Source organism: Cetorhinus maximus, chromosome 3 (genome assembly GCF_964194155.1).
Source record: "Cetorhinus maximus chromosome 3, sCetMax3.hap1.1, whole genome shotgun sequence".
NCBI classification, from domain to species: domain Eukaryota; kingdom Metazoa; phylum Chordata; class Chondrichthyes; order Lamniformes; family Cetorhinidae; genus Cetorhinus; species Cetorhinus maximus.
Window position 1 is genome coordinate 15,197,855 of NC_135881.1, and position 17,830 is coordinate 15,215,684.

Below are 17,830 nucleotides of genomic sequence, written 5' to 3' on the forward strand. Positions count from 1 at the left end.
CATGGTGAGATTCTTCTTATTGTACCCGTTTGCAGATCTTTGAAGAGGCTATTTAAGTTAACTTTTTTTGGGGTGCTGGGGCACTGACGGCATCTTATAAAATATTTTAAATATTAAAAATAATTGTATTTACTAAGAAACTAAGTGTATGGCAGTGGAACTATTAAATGATACAAGTGACAAGTAACATTTGCGTCACACAAGTGCCAGGCAATAACCATCTCCGGCAAGAGAGAATCAAACCATCACCCCTTGACAATCAATGGCATTACCATCGCTGAATCCCCCACTATGAACATCCTGGGGGTTACCAGTGACCAGAAACTGAACTGAACTAGCCATATAAATACTGTGGCTACATGCGCAGGTCAGAGGCTAGGAATCCTGCGGCGAGTAACTCACCTCCTGACTCCCCAGAGCCTGTCCACCATCTAAAAGGCACAAGTCAGGAGTGTGATGGAATACTCTCCACTTGCCTGAATGAGTGCAGCTCCAACAACGCTGAAGAATGTGGACACAATCCAGGACAAACCAGCCTGCTTGATTGGCACCACCCCTTCGACAAAAATTCACTCCCTCCGCCACCGACACACAGTAGCAGCAATGTGTACCATCACAAGATGCACTGCAGAAACTCACACCAAGGCTCCTTCGGCAGCACCTTCCAAACCCACGACCGCTACCATCTGGAAAGACAAGGGCAGCAGATACATGCAAACACCACCACCTGGAAGTTCCCCTCCAAGCCACTCACCATCCTGACTTGGAAACATATCACCATTCCTTCGCTGTCTCTGGGTCAAAATCCTGGGACTCTCTTCCTAACAGCGCAGGGATTGCAGTAGTTCAAGAAGGCAGCTCACTACCACCACCTCCTCAAGGGCAATTAGGGATGGGCAATAAACATTGGCCTAGCCATCAATGCCTACATCCCATAAGTGAAAAAAAGATCAGCCATGAACATATCAAATGGGGAAGCTCGTGGGGCCGAATGGCCAACTCCTGCTCCTAATTTATATGTTTGTATTTGATAAAAGCCCATGAATAAAATATATGAAAATCCTCCAAAATACAATATCATCTTATTTTTAATTAATTTTATTTGAATTTCTCCGCATATTTTCTTTATCATTTTATGTTAATTTTACTTTTTAAACTAACATGTAAAATGTGCCAGCGCATTCTTAAATTATCTACTATGCTACATAATTATCCTTCCCTTATGTACAAAATCTACATGGTATTGTGAAAGTCAAGCCTGAGATTACTATTAACACACTCTCAGCACATTCTCCAATAAAGATACAAGTTTGGGTATTCTGTCACAACAATCAATGGCCTTCTCGATAGAATGTATGTTACGTTGAATGAAACACAGCCTCTGACAGCATCAGTAATGCTACTGGAGAACTGCTGATATAAAAAAGCATTGCTACTAATGTGTGCTTTGTTATATTTTTAAGTCCTGTTTGTACTATGCAAATACCTGTCACATTTTAATTTAGTTTAAAAATACAATAACTTAGAAACTATATAATTATGTGCATAAGGAAAGTGATCAATTATTTCTGAAAAAGCAGACACTGACCCATATTATTCAAAAGAAAAGTTAAAAATTATTTTAATCCCATTATATCCAACCTTGAGCTATAACTCCTGAATAACACATACCTATCAAGTTAGTGATACTGCTTTTTTCAGTGTGGTGTTGTTCTACTTTCATATCCATTGTTGTGGTACAGCAACTTTCAAACCCTGGGGTTGCCCTGAGCAATGTCGTAGAAAGTTTGGCCATTTTTGCAAGCCTTCTCAATCCACCCCTGTTCCTGCCGTACTGCTGGCTTCAGCGCTATAGGCAATTTATATTGCAACTATAGTTGGCAAATACAGTTTGTGCATAAAGCGCTGAATAGCAGCTTTTGGTTGACAGTCCCATCAATGAAACATGTGAAACAATCTGGCAAAAGAACCAGAGGGGAGATGAGATTTTTTTTTAATGCAGTGAGCTGTTATGGTCTGAAATGTACTGCTTGAAAGGGCAGTGGAAGCAGAATCAATAATAGCTTTCAAAAGTGAATTGTATATATACTTGAAAAGGAAACATTTGCAAGGCTTGGGGGAACAGAGGAGTGGGACTGATATGATAGCCTTTTCAAAGAGCCGATGTAGGCACAATGGGTTGAATGGCACCCCTCTATTATTCAATTGACAGAGATGAAAATGATCTTATAGCCACATGTTTAAACGATCATTTCAGCCATAGGTAGAAAAATGCAAAAAGTGGTGAGGACTGCATGGTTTTCAAATGTCAGTTGAGAAGGATAAATTGCAGAAAACAGAAAGATCTAAAACCTTTTAGCTATATTCATAATTGATAGCTTTTTTTAAAAAAAGGGGCCAGAATTTTACTTTGACCTGGCGGGCGCGCGCCCAACCCAAACGCACAAGAAATTGTGCAAAATGATGTCGGGCGTGCGTGCGAGCAATATTGAGGTCGGCGGGCGTGCGCAGGAGTCAGAACCGCACCCGCCAACAATTAAAGGGCCAATTAAGGCCATTAAAAACCCTATTGTCCACAATTTTACATTGTCCTTGCAATTTCGCGCTCATCACACAGGCAAAACGGGCAGGCGGGCAGACCGTTTTTAACGAAACCTCACCCAAGGGCGGGATGAAATGTCCGTGGCCTGCTGTCAGGTGCTTGAATGTGTTGCATAGACACGGTTTGGCGTATTTTTTCTTGTCATTTAATCTGTACAGGTCTGCAGCTCCCTGAGGCAGCTCTGCAGCAGCTGTCTGCCTTCAGGGAGCTCGCTAGAAACGCCCACCCGCACCCACATTTTTGTCGGTGCCGCTCTCTTCGCAGCGCTGAGGCTTTCAGCGCGGGTTTCACGCTGCTGACTGTTTAATTGGCCAGCCAGCATGAAATTGCGCTTGGGGGCCAATCACGCGTGGAAGCACATTTCGCGTCCACTTCCGCCCACCGGCTTGGCGTGCATGCTAAGCCTGAAATTCAGGCCGGATCTTTTAGATTGTTTAATAGTTCCGTTATTTTCAGCATCCACAAAGACTCTGGTTCAATTGCAGATTCAGTCATTTTGAATCTGGAATCAACATTGTAAATAGATGTCAGTATTACATATTTAGTATGGATTTGAAAAAAAAATCATATGATTGAAACAGGGTACCTGCGTTAGCTGGGATAAACCTTAGGATTCTTAGAGAAATGAAGGAGGAAATGCCGAAAGTGCGATAAATATTTTAAGCGTGGCTCTGAGTATTAGTGGATAGCATATGTTAGCCCAATGTTCAAATGTAGAAATGAGCTATGACTGGCAATTATAGTTCAATTAGCCTTACATCAGTATGGGAAAAATACTCAACAACGTTACAGGCATGCTATAAATGCTCATGTTAAGAGCACAGATGATATAAGGGATCTTTGTGGATTTTAAAATAATATCTTATGATTTACTAATTTACTGGAATAATTTAAGGAGATAACCATATTAGTGGATGCGGGCTAACTAATTGATGTAATTTACTTCAATGTTCAGAAAGCATTGAATGAAAGTCCAACATGAATTTGTGCCCGCTGCCCAGCTGGTTTTAATGGTAGGAGGATGTCTTGCCATATGCTAGGATCACAGTACAGTCAAAATATCCAATTATGGTGGTCCCAAACAAAAAGTATCATAGGAAGCCACAAAACTAAATCATACAAAATCTCAGAAGTTGCATGCTGTACAGGACATGATAGAAATCCTAACCTGTCAGTTTTCCTCTCTGATACTGTGTTGCCTTCTGCATTTTCTCTTGGCGGGATTTTCTGGGCAATTCCAGCCGGAAGTCAATGGACCTTTGGCTCGTCCATCAAATTTTCTGTCCAGCCTATGATGGTTCAAGTGGCGGGCAGAATTGGAAACCCCCCCCCCTCCACTGTGTCTGTCCTGCCTGTTCACCGAGTTGAGAAAGGGAGAAGATGGTGGCATGATCAGACTTGCTCATCCTTATAGCTTCCAGTTTTTGCTTAATATTTATTATTGTAGGCGGCCGGTTAGCGCAGATGGCTCGCATGTGATTTGGGATAACGCCAACAGTGTGGGTTTGATTCCTGTTCCGGCTGAGGTGGACATGGGAACTGCCTCCTCACCCTGCCCCTGAGAGTGAAAGACAATGGCAAACCACCACTGACAAAAACTGCCAAGAAAATGGCTCAGGATGATGCATCAACAGACAATGAGCCAAGGACCTGCCTTTGGGCAAAGCACACATGATGAATGAGTGAATTGAATGAATGAGTTTATTATTTTTCCTTATGCTGCACCTTGCTACCATTCTTCCACTTTCAGCATTAAGGATACAATAAGCTGGATTTTCCCACAGGTTCAGGACCCTGATATTGTGAGCAAATGGGAATCCTGAGCCGATGTTTGATGGTAATGAGACCAGCTGTGCAATCTTTCTGGAGGTGGCCTCCTAATTGGCCGCTTCTGCACTCCCTGTCCTCTTAAGATGGGTTGCCAATGCTGCAGGCCTTATCAGAGGGCTGACAGTTCTGAAGCCTCAGCAGTGCCACCAAGAGAGGTGGGTGCTGCTGAGGCAGGTCAGGGATTGCGAGGGCACCTCGACATGGCAGCGCCCTTGGAGGCATAGATTGAAATCAAAAGTAATGAGGCCCAAAGCTTTTAGGCTACACGCTAATGTATGACAAGCTATCTCACATTGTCCAGAACATAGAACCAGAAGACCTGGCCTACCTTGGAAGGGGTTGAATTCCAAACTAATGTGCGAAACAACAATTTACTTGAAGGTGGGGAGAAGCAGAAATGGGCCAAAGATCTTGGCAAAGCTGGGGAGGTGGAGGTACTGTCAATCTTTACAGAAGGACCTCAGGAACATTTTTTTTCTGTTTCCCACTTAGCAGCCTTTAGGGATGGTCCACAACGTTTGGGATGAGATTGGGGGGAGGCCGCGGTTGAGGGCTACGGGTGCAATGCTGTGATATGGGTGATTATGTGAAGTGGTCTAAAGAAACTGGTTTCTGATTTCTTTTGCACAGGCTAGTAGAGAAATAAGACAGTTAATATCACCATTGTCTCAACTTCAGTTACAAACCAAGTGAGATGTTCTTTGGTTGATACAATGGAAATCCGTGTAACTAATTTCACCCTGCTGTGAAACCTGTACCATATAAAGAATAGTTGGGTAACTATTGCAGTGTTCTGTTGAAAGTGCTTCTAAGTATGTATTTAAAAATATTTTACTTATCTTACACATGAAACTGATTTTCCATGACTTTGGGTAAATTCAATTTGTCTCTGAGAGAAAGATTCAATTGCTTCGCAGCTGGGATGCAAAGCCCATCCCATGGGAAAAGACGAATATAATCATTGCTCCCCTTTGACCTTGCTGCTCTGAAGCACCTAAGACACATGTGGTTAAGTGCGATCTTTGTCTGATCCTTAATACTGAAAAAGATAGAACAGTGCATGGGAGCAACCTAGAGAAAAAAAACACAAATAAATATAGATATTAGCAGGTATCCAATGGTATTATGGTTTATAATGATAGAGATGTTATGCCATCCAATCCAAAATGTATTATTAACATATACTTAACCTCCTGAAGAAAAATAAAAACAAGATTTCCTGAAACTTGCTCTTTCCTACTTTCATTCTGCCTGTGTTGCTTTCTGTATCTCCCTGTTTAATTTCTGTTAGTGACATTTTATTCATTGTGGTGCTACTGTTTGTCATTCTTTCTCTCACCACTTGTTTAAGTCTTACTTTCAACGTGTCTTCTCCCTCTTCTATCTATCCTTCCTGACCTGCCTTTATCTGAGTTCTTAGTTTTTACCTCTTGCCTTAAACAAAAAGAACATGCATTTATATATCACCTTTTGTGATCTCAGAATGCCCCAAAGTGCTTTACATCCAATGAAGTATTTTTGAAGTGTAGGCACTGTTCTAGTGTAGGGCAATGTGGCAGCCAATTCATGCACTGTAAGGTCTCACAAATAGCAATGAAGCCTGGAATTGTCAGCGATGGGTAAAGGTGACAGTAACTTCTAGTGCTGCACCTGTGTATTAAACATGGGTAGTCAGAAATTTTGATCAGAGACATCCATTTCCTGTAGAGGGTGCACTATTACCATCTTCAGAGAGGGAATCAGCAGATAAATCACTGATCTGGTTTGAACTTAAACTAATTACCCACTGTGTTTGCTGTAAGTACCCATAAAAGTCTTAAGCCTTGTACAATCAGGAGTAACTGAGTATTCACTCACCATCCTGACTTGGAAATATATCTCCATTCCTTCACTGTCGCTTGGTGTGTGGCTTGTACGGGAACTTCCAGGTGGTGGTGTTCCATGCATCTGCTACCTTTGTCCTTCTACATGGTAGTGGTTGTGGGTTTGGAAGATGCTGTCTAAGGATCATTGGTGAGTTCCTGCTGTGTATCTTCTGATGGTGCACACTGGTACTACTGTGTGTCATTGGTGGAGGGAGTGAATGTTTGCGGATGGGGTACCAATCAAGTGGGCTGGATGGTGTTGAACTTCTTGAGTGTTGGAGCTGCACTCATCCAGGCAAGTAGGAAGTATTTCAGCACACTCCTGACTTGTGCCTTGTAGATGGTGGACAGGCTTTGGGGAGTCAGGAAATGAGTTACTCGCTGCAGGATTCCTAGCCTCTGACCTGCTCTTGTAGCCACAGTATTTATATGGCGAGTCCAGTTCAGTTTCAGGTCAGTGGTAACCCCCAGGTGTTGATAGTGGGGAATTCAATGATGGTAATGCCATTGAATGTCATGGGGCTGTAGTTACATTCTCTCTTCTTGGAGATGGTCATTGCCTGGCACTTGTGTGGCGTGAATGTTACTTGTCACTTGTCAGCCCATATCTGGATATTGTCCAGTTCTTGGTGCATTTGGACATGGACTGGTTCAGTATCTGAGGAGTCACAAATGGTACTGAACATTGTGCAATCATCAGCAAGCATCCCCACTTCTGACCTTAAGATGGAGAGAAGGTCATTGATGAAGTCGCTCAGGATGGCTGGGTCTAGGAGACTACCCTGTGAAACTCGTGCAGTGATGTTCTGGAACTAAGATGATTGACCTCCAACAACCACAACCATCTTCCTTTATGCTAGGTATGATTCTAACCCTGATTCCCATTGACTCCAGTTTTGCTAGGGCTCAAATTTTGACATCACTTCTGGGTCATGGGTGTTCAATCACTGTATATACTATGCATATTTGTAAATACATTTGCTGTTCCTGAAAATGGTCCCGTCATTCGAAAGCATCATTCATATGCATCTATATGCCCTCTTATTGCGAGAGTGAGCCATGCTCCCACTCCGTGACCGCCTCCTATTTTGAGCCTCACATTGATGTGATGTCTACCTGACTCATGATAGTCACTGTACCCTTGTGTTATCTCAGGGAGATGTCTCAAACTCTTATTGGAAGTGTGTGCAAAATGCGTTAGTGACCTTTACTCCTTACAAGACAACATGGAGGTAGCCCTGCTCAATAGCCTTGCAGGGTTAGCTGTAATTGTATCTCTTCATTGGTAGTGCCAAAGCCCAAAACCTGCAGCCATGATGGCCTCTCCAACCATGCGCTGAAGTTGCTCATTAAGGCGGCGACGACTATAGTAAGTTCTTTAGCGCAGTGTTTGTGCTCTTGTGCTGACTTTCTCTTCCCTGAGCGTACGGATACAGGGTTCACCACTGACCCTTCCAAAGATTAGGGCATGTTGAATCTTGAGGGTTGAAGATGCAAGTCTGAATGCTGAACTTGCTCTCAATGTTACTGGTTGTAAAAGCCTTTCAGTGCACTGGCATGGCACTGAGGGACAGGAGGAATGTGGCTGTGTCCCGTTGCCTGCACCTTACTCCTCCTGGAATCTTGTGACCATCAGTGTGGCACAGGCACATCTTCCATGTTGTGCTTACCGATAGCGTCCTCACGTGGAAGCTGACCCTCATCTCCCTCTTCAGTTTCTTGCCCTTCCTGCTCTTCATCGTCTGAGGAGCTCTCAACCTCCCCCATGTCTCGCTCTGTCAAAGGATCCCCCCTTAGAAGCGCCAGGTTGTGAGGGGCGCCATAGACCATGACTATGTGACAATGCCCTTTGTGGAGAGTACTGCAGAGCCCCACCTGAGCGGTCCAGTCATCGGAAGCGCATCTTCAGGATGCCAATGGAAATCAGGGTCTGGTGCCATGGAGCTCTCAATTGCATCCTGAGCTCTAGGGAAGTCTGAGATAGCTGCAAAACCTATAAAATCCAGCAGCCTGGCTAGCTTCATTCAAGTGTGAATTTCATATAATGATGTGCCTCGGTGTAGAGGGCATCTGTCAGCTTCTTGACACATTAATGTGTGGAGGACTGTGAGATGCCACATAGGTCCCCTGTGGAATGAACTGCAGGCAAAAAAATTGAGTGCGGTGGTGACTTTCAGGGGCACTGACAGAGGATGTCCTCCCAGTCCACAAGGCGTTAGATCCTCCCGCAGAATGTGGCAGGGATGATCCACCACATCTCTGGACAAGCACAGACGTGTGCGGCATTGTCTTTAGCTTATCTCCGGATAGGAAAGTCTTCTTCGGTAGACCTCTGGTTGCATGAGTCGCTTCCGTTGAATGGGTCTAACCTCCTCATCTTCTGCTTCCTGCTGTGCCGTATCCCATTTGAGCACACAGGCCTTGCCCCTGCCTGGAGAGGATTTACAATGTGCGTGCCATGCATAGCCCTGTAGCATGGCCCACAAAGCCCCAGAGCTGCCTTTAATCTCTCACTCCAACCTGTTGGCCCCAGACCAGGCACTGTCTTTCAATGAGCTCCCCCGTTCCCTCATGACTGATCACAACACAGTCTCCCTTCCCCACCCCCTTGTGTGTCTGCGTTCTAGTCTTCCATGTCAGGCTTCAGCTTCCCCACCCTTGATCTCCCATCTGCCTGCCATTGTTCCCCCTCCCCCCCATACCCATTTCTCCCAGCGTGTATACCATCCTCCCTCACCCCAGCATTCCCGCCCACCCTGGTCAAAATGCTATTTCAGGGTGCAGCACTGCTTGAGCCGGTGTACAGTGGTGTCCTTCTGGAATAAGGAGGCACCTGTCATGAGCAGACCAACCCTACACCCCCAACAGTGTGGCGTTCCACTGCAATCGCTAAGAAACCTGAGCAGCACTATTGCAGGTAGGCTTTGGACGCGGCTCTCACCTCGAATTCACGAGCGAAGTGAGGGCTGGTTGATGCACGCCACTCGTTTTCAAACGCGCTTCAGACTGTTCTGAATTCCCGCTGGTATGACGCAAGATTGGAATGTGGGGCGTGATTCCGGCGAGTGTCATATTTAATGAGCATTCTTGACATGGTAATGCATTCTTGAAATGGCATTCCCGACACTGATCAGCGGGATACCCAACCCACCGTGAAAGAGGCGGGTGGAAAATTTCAAACTGTTTTCCTGCCGGTGGGAATCAGATTTTTGGCTTCTCTCTGCAAATTTTCCGCTCCGCCCCACCACGAAACCCACCCCAGACAGGAGAGGAAAATCCCACCCTATTTTCCTACGAAAATACTTGTTAGCTGTTTACTGAGACCATTGACCAAGACCGCAGACTCTCAGTAAGTCAGGTACTGCTTTCTGATTTTTATATTCCTTTTCCTTTACTCCTTCTCTGAAAGTACAGACTCATGTTGAGGTATGTTCCTTGGACGCATCTTCAATGTTACCAAAGTGGCAATTCTTAAAGTGTGAGCTTAGTCTTTTTGACACTGTTAGCACGACAACCAATTCCAGCCTCATCGTTTTCCACCATCCACACAAACGCTCAGGCTGTTGAAAAGTTACCAGGGATGGGAGCCCTGATTAAGGAGATGCCAAAGCCTTTTGTAGCCCTAAACCTAGCTGCGATCAAGTGTTTGGAGAAATATTTGTGATTAAACCCAATACCTTGCTCTTCTGCATTAATTTCTGGTACATTTGTCTGCTAATTCATCAGAGAGTTTTGGAAGCTGCATGTAATGAATGGGCTCCAGTAATCCAGTCAAAATGCATGTTGTTTCCTAATTTTTTAAAAATTTGTTTACGGTTACGGCAAGCATTTGTTGCCCTTGTTCAGAGGGCACTTAAGAGTCAACCACATTGCTGTGGGTCTGGAGTCACATGTAGGCCAGACCAGGTAAGGGGACAGCAGATTTCCTTCTGTAAAGGACCTTAGTGAACCAGGTGGGTTTTTATGACAATGGTTTCATGGTCATCATTAGAATTTTAATTCCAGATTTTTATTGGATTCAAATTTCACCATCTGCCTTGGTGGGATTCGAACTGGGGTCCCCAAAGCATTACCCTGGGTCTCTGGATCACTAGTCCAGTGACTACGCCACCACCTCCTCTCAATGCCTTTATATGCGGCAGTATATGAAAGAAAAACAAAAAAAAACTTGCATTTATATAACCCCTTTCAATACATGGGGATTTCCCAAAGTGCTTTACAGCCAATGAAGTGTAGTTACTGTTGAAACGTACATAGCTGGAGCGCATTTAAGGACAACAATATGTCAAACAGTTGAGATAAGAATCTCATAAGAGAAAAGCCTGAGTGTTTATCAAATTCATATGGACACAAAAATCTGCTTTATATTTTACAATATGAACAGAAGCAAATCTGTTTTGATTTCTGCAGCTTGCATTTGGCTTTTGGTGGATGGTGTGCTCAGCGGTCACCGAAGTAGAAGACTGAATTGAATTTAATGATCACCAGTGTTCATGGTTTTTCTCTGTTGCAAAGGAATAACACACCAAGTATAACAGCCTTTGAGAGCTAAGTTGTTTTGGGACTTGGTGAAGGCCCGATTGCACATCTTCAATCGAACACAAATCCTTGTGTCAGAAACCAAAATCTAGCAGCATTCTAGCAGTGATAGTATTTTAACTGACCCATATGATGAGGGTATGATGGAAGAAAAATCATTTTAAAACCGGATGGACCCTAAGTTTGTTAAAGATTGCAATGTGAACTTCAATCACCAGTACAGATACTGTTGTCCCAGTCTAAGCTGTTCTTCAAGGAGATGATATTAATAGAAACTTGGGGTATATTTTTCTCAATAAAGATGAATAATTCTTTTGAATAAAATTTCATTAATCTATAATTTCAATTTGCACATCCATTTTAAACCAAAGGCAGTTTAGCAAACACAGTTTTCTTTTAATTTGCACAGTGCTACATATATTCCTTGTGCTTTAGCAAGCCAAAGAATTCTGAATGAGTGCGAGCAGTTATTTGACAGAATAAAAGATGTGTCACAATAAAATCTTTTGCAATACATAAGACATGTCACAGATAATCCCTAAGGTACTAACTTAAGTAAAAAGCTTTCCCAGGTACAACGACGCTCTAAATGTATTAACAATTTTATAGTGAGTTGCAAACTAAATCCACCTGTAGTGCAAAGGTGTTGTTTATCTTGGCATTAAAACTCAATTTTTTTTCCATAGGAGAGGCTCAGGTTCTGGGCGAATGACTTGTCTTTACTGAGTGTGATTGGGATTCCTTGGATAATGAACACTTGGCATGTGAAAAATGCCAAAATCTACTTCATTTTTTTTAGAGATTCAGAGGCTAGTTGCAAAATATAAGGGGCTATTAGCATAAATGTAAAGGATTTCTAATTCAATAGGAATGAAGAGATGATTGATGTTGAGTCAATAGCAAGTCATTTAATTGCCCTGCATTTCTATTTGCTTATATAGGAACGGTGGGCAATTAAATATTGGTGTAAACCTTGGCTCAGTGATAGCACTGTCCTGTCTGAGTCAAAAGATCTAGAGAGATGAGTGCATAATTTAGGCTGACACTTCATTGCAGTACTGAGAGAGTGCTTCTCTGTTGGAGGTGTTGAATTTAAGATCGGATGTTAAAACTGTCTGCCTTCTCAGCAAGACTCAGAAAATCCCACTACCCTTTTCACAACAGAGCAGAGATGTTCTTCCAGTGTCCAGGCTAATATTTACCCTTCAAACAACACAACTGAAAACAGATTATCTGGTAATTTCAGCTCATGGGACTTGGCTGTCTGAAATTGGCTGCATTTGCCTACATAAAAACAGCAAAACTTCAGAAATACTTCATTGGCTGTAAAGTGCTAAGGTTTTTTCCTCTCTTTTCTCTCTCTCTCCCCCTTTCTCCCCCCTCACTTATCCTCTTTTACCAAGTCAAATGCCAGACAAGATGGGATAGAGTCACAGTATTAGGTCACATTTGGGGGCTTCTATTCTGAAATTTGCTTTGATGCTTTATAAGCACAAGTAATAAATTTCACAGAAGTAAATGGGAACAATTGAGCTTTTAGCTTTCAGTATACTGTCTGCATCTTGGAAGTCTATAGACATCCCATTCAAAAGATATGACTAACTCAAAAGTGGATGGGTATCTACTTTATAAAGCTACAAAGGCTTACAGGCATTCCTTTAAGTACATAAATTGTACCATTTAGATCATAACATTAGTTAAACATCTATAAAAATACCTGGAAAAACTCAGCAGGTCTGGCAGCATCTGCGGAGAGGGTCACAGTTAACGTTTCGAGTCCATATGACACTTCAACAGAACTAAGTAAAAATAGAAAAGAGGTGAAATATAAGCTGGTTTAAGGGGGCGGGTGGGACAGGTAGAGCTGGATAGAGGGTCAGTGATGGGTGGAGATTGCCAAAAGATGTCATAGACAAAAGGACAAAGAGGTGTTGAAGGTTGAAGGTTTATCTTAGTAAAACATCTGTTCACTTGATGTAAAATTATCAGCTTTGTTTCATTTTCAGCCCCTCTAATTCTGTTTTTAATTTCAGTGAAGGGGACCAGAGTACTGGCTACAGGAGGGGCTTCTTCGAACCCAGATATACTGCAGGTAGGAGAACATCCACCCCTATCACATAGCTCTCTGCTGTGAGGTTATCTCAGTACAATAATCAGTTGACACCAAAGGAGGATGAATGAGTTCCTATTTCTACCTCGTGAGTTACTCTTCTCCCTGCTTAACATCTAATAATTATCCTTCATCACAACCAGATCAAAGCCAATTAAGGCTGTCAATTCCAGTGCACAATGTAATTAACATATGAAGCCACAATAACATCTGTGGCTTTGTATATGTAGCTGATCAGATAGGGAAGTGAAATTTACAAAAAAAAATCTAAGAGCGATTATTTTACTAATTTTCCACATGAACTTCAAAAGCACAAACTACTTTAATTCTTACAGGTAAATCTAAGGTACAATACAATACAAATCAAAAGCAAAGAATTACAAATACCGCAGTCTAAAACAAAGGCTGGAAAGATCAACAGCTGTGGAGAGAAAAGCGACATAGTAGTGTCTTGGTTATGGTGCTGAGCTAGCAACTTGGAGGTTGTGTCTTCATACCCTCATTGTGAAAGCAATTGTGAAATTGCTTTCAATAAATCTGGTCGTTGTGGGCTGGTAGCGGAATACATGATTGTGAACGCTGTTGAATTTAAAAAAAAAACTCGACTGGTTCACCAAACTACTACCCTTACACAATCTGACCTACAGGCAGCTTGTTTGAGGTGGCCAAGCAAGCCACTGAACTGTTAGCTTAACCAAGGATGGGCAATAAACGTGGCCTTTCCACATGTCAGCCCACATTCTGTGAAGCCAAAAAAGGACAAATTAAGGTTTTGGATGCGACCCTTCATCAGAAAAAGTGAAAAATGAGCAAGATTAAGTACAATTGGAACAGAGACATACAACTTACGTTTATGGAGCACGTTTAATGCAGAGCGTTCCAATATGTTAGGAGGGGTGATTAAATGCTTGTTCAAAAACATGCATTTTAAAGAGAGTATTTAACTGAATGGCATAGTATGGAACTCACTTGGAGCTGCTTGTGAGAGCACTTCCATTGAAGAAGCAGCCTGGAACAGATCAACTCTTACCGCCATTGAAGCATACACATCTGCCCTGAGATTTCACTGTCTACGTTCAAGGACCTATTCTCCATTCACTACTTTATCCCTCTTTTCCTGTACCATCATTAATAAAGGGAGGCTCACAAATCTGGATTAATGTGTCAAGATTGACATGTTTCTCAAAAAGACAAAAAGTGCACTGTTACATGTGATAGACACCCCAGTGACCCACTCAGTGCTCTGCAGAATGAAATGGCCTCTGCTCTCAGTCACCACTTCGTGATGCTCCGTTTGTGGCAAAGGAGGAGGTGGGGGCAGCCTGCATGCTTGCGGCTGAGATGCACATGGCGGTCATCTTCATTACGCAGGCGCCAGAGGAGGTACCTCCGGAGGCTGCTGCACTGGCGTCAATGCTGGGGAAGCCTCTGTCATTGGGCCTTGCTGCACAGATGCGCCCTCAGTCAGAGGGGCCAAGAAGGCCGATGGAGATGTCACCATTATCAGAGGTGGCACCTTCATCGTTCTCAGTGACAGAGCTTGGCTGGTGCTCTGGATGGTTGGAGGGGAGCACCAGATGGGGTGCAAACATCCAAACATCTCTGCGCTGCCAGTGCTAATGACTGGTCGATGTTGCAGAGTCTGCCATACATCATGTGGTCTTCAGTGCGCAGTTCCTGCATGCTCTCCAAGTGCTGCTGCAAATGGCTCACCATGAGATTGGCCACTCCCAATGGAGGAACTCATATGGTCAAAGCCCTGCACATGATGTGATTGGTCTCCTCCATTCTCAGCTCATGACCCGTGGAGTTTGGACATATCTGTTGCTGCTGATCTAAATAACATCTCCTTTCTTGTGACGCCCAAGGTCCTACATCTATCCCCAACTGAGCATGGCTGGGTCTGTTTTCCATCCTCCATAGGGAACTGCCCACAGCTGCCACTACCTCAGTCACCTCCTCCTGCACACTTGTGTTGTGCTCATCACCCAGTGCCATCCTATCTGATGGTGCAAAGTCCCACTGAAATGATTATATCAGTGCTGGTGGAGGATGTGCTTGAAAGATGGGATGATGCATGGTCTGATTTCTGCTCTGGCAGTGCTCGCCCTGGTGATGGTGCAGAAATTGGTCTTAGTGCTCGACGTTTGAACCCGTGGAAGTCACAAGAGGAGATCATAAAAACTCACTTTGGAGAGCAGAAGCCTCTGAGTGCTGAGGTTCCTAATGGAGCTCAGTCTTTTGCATGTTGTCAGACTGCATGTCTCAGTGCTGAAAGGTCCTCGGCAACATTAGGACTCTGAGCCCTGCTGAATGATCAGTAAATCCCCTGGGCGCACATTCTTCCTAGGCTCGGAGCGTGTGCCGTCAGGTTCGTCAGCTGGAATGTCTGCTGGAGGTTGAATACCCAGAGGCCTGTCCTGAGAGTTCAGCTTTGCTCTCACCTTGCCAGAGCAAATAAGGTCATTGAACCTCTTCCGACACTGGACCCAGTTCCTGTGGACCACACTCCACCTGCTCACTGCCTCCACCACCTCAGTCCAAGCCTACTTGGTCTTTGGAGGGTGGCATTCTCCTGCCACTCCCCAAGAAGAGAACCTCCCTCCTCACCCTCATTGCCTCAAGGAGGTGTGTCTCTGCAAAACAAGGGGCAGCCCTGCCCCGAATTTCCACGTTCATTCCAGCAATAATTCTCTGAAATGACAGTCACAGTAATGGTCTGTTTAAATCAGGCCCGCTCTCGTTCAAGCCCGCCTCTGTTCCCATCCCTGCCATCTTGCCCTCCTGCCAGTTATCAGGCCGTCTCCATGAAAATCAGGGCCTGTGGCTGCATTCCCCCTACACGCACTCCCACCCCCACATCACCCCCAGGGGAGTCATGATGTCCTTTTCCTTCCCCTGGAAGGAAAATCCTGTTCATATTGCTGAATCAAAAATCTGTCTCAAACAGGAAGAACGTTAATTCTGTGCAACTAGAGGATGGTGGCAGCACATTCATGTTTTACAGTGAGATAATGTTGCTCAGTGTGCTGATACTTGGTTTCTGGTACATGTTGCCTATATAGTGAGAGCACAAACCTACACTCATCAGATATTTAATGGCAAGCTAATGACTATCCTCATTGTGATTGGGTGAGAAGAACTTTCTAGATCAAGTTGTCTGCATGATGGAAGATTGAAGCTGACATTTTTCCCCACTTGGCTCCAGATAAGCCTACAAGCCAAAGCTCTGCTCCTTGTATCCAACCCACATTTTACATACATTCCTCCTCCTTGTATTCCACCGTGTTGAAATCTAGAGTCATTGCACTGCCATTTATTCTGAATCATTTTGCTCCAGGGTCTCAACAACACTTCATATGTGCCCCCTCCCAACCAACCTCCTCCTCTAACCTAACCTTGCTATCACCTAGCCTTTGTCTTCTCATTCACTGATTTCAATGTTGATGCTATGCCTCATGAGTAGCGTCTTCCGTTCACTGAGGTTTCTTATACCATTAAAAATAATTGTTTTCTGTTCTAATTAATGAATTGTGTGATACGAAACCTGTGTTTGTGTGTGTGTAATTTTCCCCTTAAGTCCTATGATTCATTTCTCAAGGGGCTTCCTGATTCCTTTCCATGTGGCATGACACCTATTGCTCTACACAGCCGTGGTCTCAGGTGTGACTGTGTGTGGCGCCAGTACCTTTGCGGGATTGCTCCATTAAACCGCAATAACAGGGATTACCCAGTCACCACCTGTTTGTTGATTTTGCAGGTCTTGGCAGATGTGTTCAATGCCCCAGTGTACACAATAGACACAGCTAATTCAGCTTGCCTGGGATGTGCTTACAGAGCAAAACATGGTACGTAGAAGCTGAGTACTCTGAATGACTAGCCCTAGTAATGGCTTAAGCCATGAACAGATTCTTTTCTACCATCTCCCTGTACAATAAGCATAAAGTCCCCATCTCTCTCAGTTTTCCAAAGTGACCATTCTCTCCTTGCCCCCCAGGTTCACTCTTCTATCATCTCTACTCCCTGCTGTCCTTTCACTAGCACATTCCATTGCAAGCAGCAGGAAATGCAACACCTGCCCAATCATTTACTTCCACAATGTTATCTAGAGCTTTTTCTGGGTGGGACTTCAATTTATGTGTACTTCCTCTGGCCTGGCTATAGTGGTTTTCCTATTCACCATGTGGCCTCCTCTACATCACAGATAATGCGGCCGCCCTGCCAAACATCTCTGTTCTGTCCACAAGTATGGTCCTGAGCTCCCTGTTGCTTGCCATTTTCAATTTTCCATCCGCTCCAAGTCTGACTCTCTCTGTCTTTGGCCTTCTCTACTGTTCCAATGAAGCTCAGCGCAAGCTCACACACACTTTGGACCCCCTCTTTGATTGGAGATGGGGCGTTAGCAGAAAGAAAAGGGCTTACTCCTCCATTCCAACCAATGTCCGGGCTACCGGCACCTTGTTCGGGTTCTCTCAAATGGGCAAAAACAGGTGGGCATCTCAAACACCATGCAAATTAAGATCCTATGACATCAACCTGGCTCCAGTGCGACTTTCAAATACCTTTCACAAGTGCACTCTCCCCAGATCAGTACCTGCATTGAATGGCTGAGCCTGTGGTTCTTTTGCTTTATTCTTTCACAGGATGTGGGCCTCGCTGGCTAGGCCAGCATTTATTGCCCATCCCTAATTCCCCTTGAGAGGGTGGCAGTGAACTGCCTTCTTGAACTGCTGCAGTCCATGTGTTGTAGGTAAACCCACAGTGCTCTTAGTCCTGTAATTTTAGATGTTAAAGTTACACCCTAAATCATTCATATAAAAGAGCTGAGTTGTCCATTGCTGTATTAAGTATTTTATAAAACTAGCTACAGGATTATTTTCCCCT

The 17,830-nt window shown here is 44.0% G+C and overlaps 1 protein-coding gene across 6 annotated transcripts in view; it reads left to right on the forward strand.

Annotated features, from left to right (window-relative positions):
* xylb (xylulokinase homolog (H. influenzae)) overlaps positions 1-17,830 on the forward strand; it is a 234,638-nt gene that overhangs the window by 187,615 nt on the left and 29,193 nt on the right. For 3 of the 6 annotated variants that reach the window (XR_013575308.1, XM_078536759.1, XM_078536773.1), the window contains one exon: positions 12,870-12,928. Coding sequence is in view for 3 of the 6 variants with exons in the window: in XM_078536759.1 (XP_078392885.1) it covers positions 12,870-12,928 (59 nt within the window). In the remaining 3 variants the exon portion in view is untranslated. Of the gene's footprint in view, positions 1-12,869; positions 12,929-16,706; positions 16,795-17,830 lie in introns of those variants that run through there. The other 3 variants (XR_013575300.1, XM_078536767.1, XR_013575305.1) reach the window with 2 other exon arrangements.